Source organism: Eptatretus burgeri, chromosome 17 (genome assembly GCF_056783735.1).
Source record: "Eptatretus burgeri isolate ZD-2024b chromosome 17, Ebu_testis_v1, whole genome shotgun sequence".
In the NCBI taxonomy this organism is placed as follows: domain Eukaryota; kingdom Metazoa; phylum Chordata; class Myxini; order Myxiniformes; family Myxinidae; genus Eptatretus; species Eptatretus burgeri.
In genome coordinates this window covers 51,187,621-51,197,280 of record NC_140977.1, presented here as the reverse complement: position 1 = coordinate 51,197,280, position 9,660 = coordinate 51,187,621, and the positions used below count along the sequence as shown (strand labels likewise).

General features: G+C 42.5%; 1 protein-coding gene across 2 annotated transcripts in view; it reads left to right on the top strand.

Annotated features, from left to right (window-relative positions):
- The first annotated feature begins 936 nt into the window (after positions 1–936).
- LOC147010086 (peripheral myelin protein 22-like) overlaps positions 937–9,660 on the top strand; it is a 17,052-nt gene continuing 8,328 nt past the window's right edge. The window contains exons 1-3 of one of the 2 annotated variants that reach the window (XM_085861630.1): positions 937–1,100; positions 7,780–7,882; positions 9,371–9,476. In XM_085861630.1, the coding sequence (XP_085717756.1) occupies positions 7,805–7,882; positions 9,371–9,476 (184 nt within the window). In that variant the 5' untranslated portion in view covers positions 937–1,100; positions 7,780–7,804. Of the gene's footprint in view, positions 1,101–1,509; positions 1,610–7,779; positions 7,883–9,370; positions 9,477–9,660 lie in introns of those variants that run through there. The other variant, XM_085861629.1, reaches the window with a different exon arrangement.

Genomic DNA, 9,660 nt, shown 5'->3' with positions numbered 1-9,660 from the left:
CACTGCATGTGTGTATCCTCTCTACCTGCATGGTGCCTCGTCATTCATATTATTAGGATCCTGGGTGGCTGTGGGCTCCACACGTCGCTTCCTGCTGAGAATGTAAATTTGCTTCCACAGACCGAGTATGCAAAGAATTGGAAGAAGCTTCCAAGTGTTGTGATATTTTCAGGTCAGGGTGTGAGATAACAATGGGGGGGGGGGGGGGTTGCGCATAATTGATCTGTATTCTTCTTCGTACAAGCACTCACAGCTCTGAACCTCATGAAGTCCCAGTTTAATTTTCCGTGAACTGTGCCTGTGAATGCTTGCTAGCAAAATGGAGCTGCCAGTCAATCACCGCATACCTGCCTGTCACTTACCCCCAACTTGCCTTGGCTTGTAAGCAAGGGAAATCTGCATTCATATCTTTGAAGTCTTTCCTGATGACCAACTTGAGTTGCTGGAGTCAAAAAGAACATCAGATAAACGGTCAATCAATGAAAGATGTATGGGAATGAGATGGGTAAGCTACCTGACAAAATGTTGAGGCAAAGATCATGACTATGTCAGTGAATACTTCGGTTTTGTGTGTGCCAAAGAAGCTGCACAACCAGGCACGCCCCAAGATGGCCACAAACTCTGGGTCTGAGCGGGTGCCATGCTCCTTTCGACGGTTGCTCAGTTGACACCCAGGCAACTGTGGTTGGGCACGGCAATGCTTGCGAGCTGGGTGACGGTGAAATAGCAGCGCTCTCAAACAAATGCCATGAAGATAAATAAATAAACACCCAGGCTCCAGGTTCAGCCGCACTCGCTGTGCACGCACATGGTCCTGGCTCTGCTTTACGAGGCTTTGGGAGGGGCCCCAAAAATCTGGCAAAGGACTATGTTTGAGAATAACTTGAGAGCGAAGTGGATGGGTGTTGACTTTGGGTTTGAAAAGTTTATCGATTGCGGATACAGCTGAGTTTATAGGTTTCGTGCTTCTTTACGTCGTCAGCGTCAGTTAAGGTGAAAGCAGTCGGACGACTTTGGAGCAGGCTCACCTGTTAAATAGGTGTGCACACAGTGTCAGGGAGGAGATTGTGGTGTGCAGGGTTCTTTGGAGGTGACATCAAGTGAGTAGCCTGGGGATGTTGTACGGGATAGGTTTTTTGGACCGCTGTGAGCTGAAAAGCCAATGATAACTTCCAAATTATTTCAGTGCAAACTTTCCAGATTTATAACTTCAATGGTGACTGAAGCTTTGACAAATCATATCATAGTGATGGGGGAAGTTTAATTCATCGATGTCATATATATATATATATATATATATATATATATATATATATATATATATATATATATATATATATATATATTATTGAACCAAGTACTGTGGCAGAAAGTTGCAATGATTCTCAAACTCTCTGCAAGAACAGACACCACCCTTTCTTGGGTAACTTTTCCTCGCAAACTCTTTCCCCTTTCCCTCAAGCCTCCATGACCACTTACCCCACCCCCTTTTTTCCCTTCATATTTCAGCTCCCACCCATGCTAGGGCGGTGTCCCTTTTTGCTTTCATACATAAGTTGTGCCCAGCCCTGCGTGCGTGTCTGTTCCGTCCCGTCCCGACCCAGCTCCGGTGAGTCTGTGGATTTTCTTCCCCCCCCCCCATTTCATTTTGAGGTTTTCTCACGCAATAATGGGACTTTCTGCATTTGATATTGGGGTTTGTTTTCAGGCCGTCCGTAAGATGAGTTTTGATGTGGTAGCGAGAAGTGTTGACGGTAGTTGGGACCGTTTGTGGTGGATATTTGAATATTCTTGGTCCAATTTCAGGTGACAGTTGAATGATGATGTTTTTCACGACGTTGGAAGTCTTGTGGGAATGACTTGAGTCCTTCTTAATTCGATATCCATCTTTTGGGGGATGCAATCATGTGATTTTGGGATTTTTCTGTTGCCGATGACGATTTTCGTTTCACGGTCATCTGAGTTTATTTCTCTTAATGATACAAACATGTAAACTCTGCATAATGGATGGAAAGAGGTTTGCCTACGACTAAGGACAAGGTGCAAAATTTGTGGAAAAATTGTACAAATCTTTGCCCTGGAGTACAATCTCATGTAGTTTCATGGATCCACCAATGTGGGTGGCATAGAATGAGAGATCACCAACGATGGAATCCATGGAAGGCTCATGATGGAGCTCTTGGAAGTTGGCGTCTTGTTCACTGTCCATTTCCAAATCTGTGCAAGCGCATATCTGTACATGTGCATCGAGAATGTGCAACAACGCCCTGTCTCGAGTGGAACATCTGGAGCTCATTTCGATGAGCTTGAGGGTGTGCGAAGCCAGGCAAGCTCGGATCCAGGAGGGTGGGGTTGCTGCGGGCGGATATAGGGACCTCGGTGGGGGCGATGCAGACGTGGGTGGAGAGGGAGCGCACGACAGCACAGAGAATAGCCATTGCTGCTTGAATGGCAAACTGTGCAGATGAATGGGTGTGGCTGCAAAATGGATTTAAAAAAAAAAAATATATATATATATATATATATATATATATATATATATATATATATATATATATATATAATAGTAGAGCAATCGGAAAATTCTGAAGCCGAAATATTCTTTCGCTGAGAGTCAAATTCCTTTGGGGGAGCTGTTGCCATGTAGAGTTTACACACAGTGGGATGATTTTGGTGGTAGAGTTTGCAAATGCACGTCTTTTGAGGATTAAATCCATTATGATGTGTGCAAGACAAAACTGACAACCGATGATGCTGTGTGCATGACCAGCTCGCGTATGGTGGCAGGAGCTATACCTGGCATGGTGTGTGGTGGCAGAACTCTAACCCTAATCCTAACCCTAACGCTAACACACTAACCTAACCCTAACCCTAACAGCCGGTTACTATATCTAGCAAGTGAATAAGTCCTCATTTTTGACATCCATGGTTTTGTGAATATCAAGAGTCATGATGGTGACTCCAGTTATGTTCTTCAAAGTGTGCGATGGACGCAATATATTGAAGAAAACAAAGAAGAACTAGAACGGCACTCAGGAGAGTGCGCTCCTCCGCCAGGCTGAATAGTTTACGTTTTGTACCCCACTGATAGGTCGGGTCTGAATCCAGATCTGAACCAAAATCGAATCGGCTTGTTCTTGTCACCCAACCAACTCATCAGCAAGTTTCGTCACAATCCATCCACAACTTTTTGAAATATCGTGCTATATATCGATTTTTGGCCCCACCTTTCAAAGGCGATCAGAATCACTTGTAAAATGTAAAAATTCGAGGATCCGGATCCAGATCTTCAGCAAATTTGAATCAATTCGTCCTTGATAAACAAGCAACTTGTCCACCGAGTTTTGTCTGAATCCGTCCATAACGTTTTGAGATATCCTGCTCACACTCAGACAGACAGGGGTGAAAACAACGTCTGCGCACCTTCAGTTGCAGAGGTAACAAGCATCTCACTTGCTCTGTGCCTCCCAACCCCATCATCCCCCTGTCAACAAATATGAGGCCAAGTTTCTCATGGCATATCCTGTTTGATATTTAAATATGAAATCCAATTTCACTGTATTATTTTAAAAGAATTTACGTTTCCTGTATAAATCCAAATACCATGTGTGTTTTTTTCATGGCAATGTTTTGCTCTAGGTGTATGTAGAGAGGGTTGTGCTTGGTGTGGTGTTAACATGATAACTTCAACACAACTGGCAGGTATATCCTTAAACCATTATGACCTCTGCCACCGAAGGTGAAGGATGTTATGTTTTCACTCCATTGTGTCTGTTTGTTTGTTTGTTTGTATGTTTGTTGGGTGGTCACTAGACAACCCTTATTCTCAGTTTTTCCGTCTGTCTGTATGTTTGTTTGTAATGGACAGCTCTGGAGGCCAGAGGAGTCAACCGATTTTGATGAAACTTGACTGGTAGGTTCATACCAGGATCTAGTTGTATGCTTTTGAGCACCGTTGCTATGGACACCACCGTTACCTAGCAACGGGACTTTGAAATTTTTGAAAAATCCTAAAAAAAAATTTTTGAAAATCAAAAATCGGCTTCCAGGCTTTTATGCGCACTATAATCAACCTCTTTGTCAAAAAATTTCAGCCCGATCCGTCAAAAACTGCATGATTGGTATGCAATTATGTAGCGACCACCGATGTCGCTTGTCTGTTTGTTTTGTCTGTTTGTGTTCAGGATATCTCAAAAATTTTGATTTTGTTCAGGATATCTCAAACGGCTTGTCTGTTTGTTTGTCTGTCTGTGTTCAGGATATCTCAAAATTTTTGCACGCATCCAGATGAAATTTTGTGGACAGGTTCGGTGTGTGACAAGGACGAACTGATTCGATTTTGGTGAAGATCTGGATCCGGATCCGACTACTAGAATTTTTAAAGTAATTCTTCACCGTTGAGAGATCGGCACAAAAGTGATATTTTGCATGGTATCTCAAAAAGTTGTGGACGGATTCGTCTGAAACATGTTGGACATGTTGGGTGTGTGTGGCAAGGAAGAATTGACGGAGGTACACGCTCGAGCGAGTTCCCCAATAGGTATTCACTGATTCTCACATCTGTTCAACATAGCATGTTACATCTATAATCCAGTTGATGAAACAAGTGTTGGTTTACTGTGTACGAACTGAAAAGTCACAGATAATTATCTAAACCATAAACCACCAATGGTCAGTAGAAGTGTTTGCCTGTTTGTTTCTTGAACGACGACTCCGACTGTTTTTTTTTCTCTCGTTAATCTCAACCAAATTCGTTTTTTTTTCATCGTCTTTTAGTCTTATAGTAAGTTTTTTTTTAATAGTCTCAGGGGTTCAGGGTATAGGTGGTGGGCCCCAATTCTCATGATGTAAATGTGTATCATATTGCGCCATCTGGTGGAAGCCGGTATTACAAGTTATAAAGCGTAGAAGTGAGTGAATTACAGACGGGTTAGTTGCTGGTGCTTCTTAACTCAGAAAACAAATCCTACTTTCTGGGAAGATTTTCCGGCTATAGTTGAAATGTGTGGTTTCCAACGGCGGCCTGAGTGAAATTAAACTCTCAAAATGGCGATCGAAGAAGTTGGTGAGAAAGATGACTTTGAGACATGAAAAAGAAAAGGAACATGAGTGTTCACTATATTTGCGATGAGAATGAATTTGTTATTTGAATGTGATTAAATGAAACAAGTCTAGTTAACAAAGTTGCAAATTGCCAAAGAGGACACTTAGTAGAGGGATGTTGTTCGTTTAGGGTGTGAAGGGTGGTGTTTGGAGAAATATAGCAATGGTCAGGGGATCGATCGTAGGAGTAGTTTTGAAGATAAGGAGTTAGCCTGAATGTGAGAAAATAAGTTGAGAGTGTGAGGGTGATCAGGAGGGTAATCAGGAATGTGAATGGGGGTTGTGACAAATTGAGAAAGATTATTAAGAATGGAGGTCTCAATTTGTAGGCAAGCCAGTCAGTGTGAGATGAATTAGAAAACCAAATGGAGTTACGCACATTGAGATCGCCATGATGGAAATGTTTGGAGCAAAGAATCAATGGAGGTGGTCAGGTGAACAAATAGTTAAAGATACTTATCACCGTTCAGAGAAATGAAGACGCAGCAGTTTAATTTGGTGAGATCGCGAGAGAGACTTTTAACCAGATAGGCTAATGCCAGGGCCTAGACATCTCAAGGACATGGACACAGGGAGCAGGTATGTCTGAGCAAAGACAAGTGCAAATACCAGTTGTGAACTGGCAAAGAACAGGAAAATACGTTATGAACTAGTCCATTTTTATACTGAAGAGACAATCTCCCTGAGCATGACATCAGGGTTTGGGTCTCTAACTACCTGGCTTTCAATGCAATGCACTACCTCGATTGCTACTTTCTGCAAAAGCAAGGTGGCTCCAGCAGGGTCACCAAGCTGAGGCTGGAAGCACACTCAGAACAACAAGCACCCGCTCAACCAAAGACAAACTCGAGGCTCCAGCGACTGAAAATTGGAAGCCAACCAAGGCTCCAACAAGGGTGGGCATTCACATCTGCCTGGACAGTTGACAAAAGCTGACTTACTACCTATCTATATGGTTGATAGCTCATGAAGAGCTCATCTGCCCTTTGATAGATCTTGTCCTGAGTTATATAATAACCTGGCAGGAGAGCAGATTTTGTCACCAACCACTCGACCACGCAACAGCTGGAACTGGATTAACTGGTACCCGTGGCAAGTAAATTAAATACTTGACCTGACAATCAAGGTGACCTGGACGATAGGTGTCAAAGTCATTTCGAAAGATCAAAGCCTCTCAATTCGGGCAAGGTTCAAAGTCCAAGAAAAGGCAAAGTCTTAATATGAGTGAAAAATTGGTGCGGCACCCTGTTTGTGAAACTTTTTTGAGAGGAGCTACACCAGGAAGTGGACTTTAATATGGATCCCTTGTCCTTTTCTGCTCCTATTTCATCCTATTCTCCTGTACAGTGTATGATACGGCAACATCAAGTGCACGAGCATCATTAATTTGCTTAGAAAAATAACGTTTCCATCGTTTAGCTTAATGTTTCCAAACTAGTCAGGAAACTTGATTTCTTTAAAGGTTACAGGGTATCCTCTGGGTTTTTTTTTGTATTCAAAATCTCGTCTCATGGAAGGGCAAAATGCAAGGTACTGATAGGAGGGCTACAGGCGGATGCAACAAACAAGGGAGTGAATGAACAAGAAAAGAGGGGAGAGACAGAGAGAGAGAGAGAGAGAGAGAGAGAGAGAGAGAGAGAGAGAGAGAGAGAGAGAGAGAGAGAGAGAGAGAGAGAGAGAGAGAGGAAAGGAGGAGACACTGAAACCTTGCAAGTCAGACGGGTTGGGTTGGTTATGGTTAATAGGGGTGGAAAATATCGTGAGTGGGGATTGGGGAGATGACATGATACAGGGGTGAACCATCAATTTGAAACTTTGATGAGAAGGTTGAGATTGCACAAACGAATTTGGTTAGTTACACAGATAGTTTGGTTAGTTAACATAAAAGATATTACAATTAACTTGGTAAATCCAGGTAAAACTAAAACGGCACTCGGTAGAGCGCATACCTCTGGCAGACTGGACAGTTGATGTTTTGTATCCTACTGATAGGCTGGATCTGGATTCGGACCTGAACTAAAATTCAAAAGAAAAATATGGTTGTCCGAAATAGAACTCCAATGTTTTGGCTCAAAAGATTTGGCGTTTTATGTTAAAGTGATACGCTCTACCAAGCTGATTGGATATCACTCGAATGCATCATCGTATCATCACAACGCAATCCCACCGGTGCACCAGGAAACCAACATTATAATTGAGTGACCAACAAGAACAATATTCCTTGAGAAAGTTGTCAATATTTACAAGAGTATCCTTTTCTCTTTCTTATGCAATTACCTTTCCAAATCTGCACAAAATTTCGTTAACATCCTTCTACTCATTCTATGGACTACCAGCTTTTAAGCCGAAGGCCTATCAATGTTCACAGGAACATTGAGTCGCTCCATTTCTCAGTGTCCATAAGAAAAGTCAGCCTTACATAATTACAGTAAAGATCTCTCCATCAAACATGTCCATCCACAATATGCTTTCAATCTGTTTCCTGCACACCTGTATGCCGAGAAACTTGGAAATATGTGGAGGGAAATGTGCATGAAATTCTACGGTAGTGACATTACCTTCCTGTCCAGACTACCCGAGAGCCAGTCCATGTTGGTAAACTTGTAAATAGACATATGCGTTAAAAATGAAGATCAACAGAAATTTCATTCTCTCAATTGTGTTCTTCCCCACCAGCTGCCTCTTCCCACAAGAAATCAACATGAAGGCGCTCCTCGTCGGGATTGTTGTGCTGCACGTTGCCGCGCTCATCTTCCTCTTCGTCAGCACCATCGACAACGTGGGTTTTGCTTCAGCACTCAAAGCATCATCTTGCACTTCAAAGTTTCGGCCACTTCTTCGTCTTTTGTCATAATTTTCTGCTTCATTTTTTTCCCTCCACATCCAGACAGCTCGGTTTCCAATCCTATTCTTGCAGCCATTCCCTCCATTGTTTATTTGCCCCCCAAGTTGATAATTGTCTAGCACTGAGTTCCCTTTCCTAAAAAAACTTCATTATTAAAAAACAAAAGTCCCAAAAGCATCATTCATCCAATTTAAAAGAATGGTTATAAATCTTAGTCTAATGGAGCAAACGTAAATTCCAAGATTGATGTGTGGTGGAAATAGTGCCAACTTTGGTGGTGGCCAGTATTATAAATCATCTTCCTTATTTTTTTTTAATTTGTTTGAATGAAACGGCTCACGTAGTATGATGATATGTTGTGAAGAATAAAATTTCCTTCAAAAAGGACGAAAATTATAAAGTACATTTCCAAAATCACTCCGCAGCAGCTCATTGCCCACCAAAGGTGGGCCGAGGAAGGTACTCCAACCTGGGGAGCAGGTGTGCCCACTGGTACTGCATAGCAAATGTACAAACGGATGCTGAATGCAAATCTCCCACCAAGCTGTTTGGCTTCTGGGCAGGCAGAGGTGAAATATTAGCCCGTATGAGATTTTATAGAGACTGTTCAAAATGGCATCCATGTATGGCACCAAAATAATTAAAAAATTACTTTGGGTGAGAAATCAATCAGGACGGACTTTTGTCTCCTGAAGGAGAGTTATCACCCATGGTGACTACATTGACCAACACGGCCAAAAGGGGAAGGTAAATTAACACCTGCATTGTAGATCCGCTAAATATCTCACCTTAGTCATCAAGAGGGTCTTTCTCCATCAAAGTCTTCTTTGAAAGAGGATGTGCTCCAAAAGACAGTCTCCCCATTAACGCAAGAATAAGAGTTTTACAATTTGATCACACTTCCCCCAATCAGTGGACCAAAGTTAAATATCCAATCCGATGTACAGTACCTTCCTTACTCTGTGATACAGAGCGTTGCTTCTGCCAAAGCAGTTTCTAGGCCTTGGGTCATGCTGGGCAGTTTTCCATCCCTCTCCCAGCAGTAGTGATGTCAGGAATTTGTAATTTGTTCAGGGTGCCGGCAATAGCTCACCTACTACTATTTACGAAGGACGCCATAGAACCTTAAAGTCTACCAACCATAGTGTCGGCAGACATGACACCCGTTCAACATCAATCCGAGGGACGGCAGACACATTGAAGAATCATCCTGGCCCTGTAAAACACCAGGATAACAGTTTTTTTATAGCTGGATCAGGCAAGACAGCTTAGAGGTGAGTGTGCGCACCTGGAGGCCACCGTGCCATCCCTAAAGTTGGATACAATTGATGAGATCTTATTGTGTAGCATTTTAAACAAAACTGCTTATGTTGTACATTTGTATAATATATTGTGTGATTCTTCCCCCCCCCCCCTTTGCAGTCATGGTTGCAGTCTGACAATATTGGCACAGACCTCTGGAAATCATGTCGATGGATGGATTCCAAGTGGGGATGTAGCAATACACCTTACATCGGAGAACAGAACAGTAAGGAATGCACAACTTCTACAAATGTTATCAGTCATATTATGTAGTATTTGGATATTCATGAGATGTTCATGGGCCTTCTCTCTAAACCGATGCAGTCAGTGGGGGTCACTCATTTGAACTCACCTTCTTGTTTGACCTCACCTACTCAATGTTTGACCTCACCTGTCTCTCTCTGTCTCTC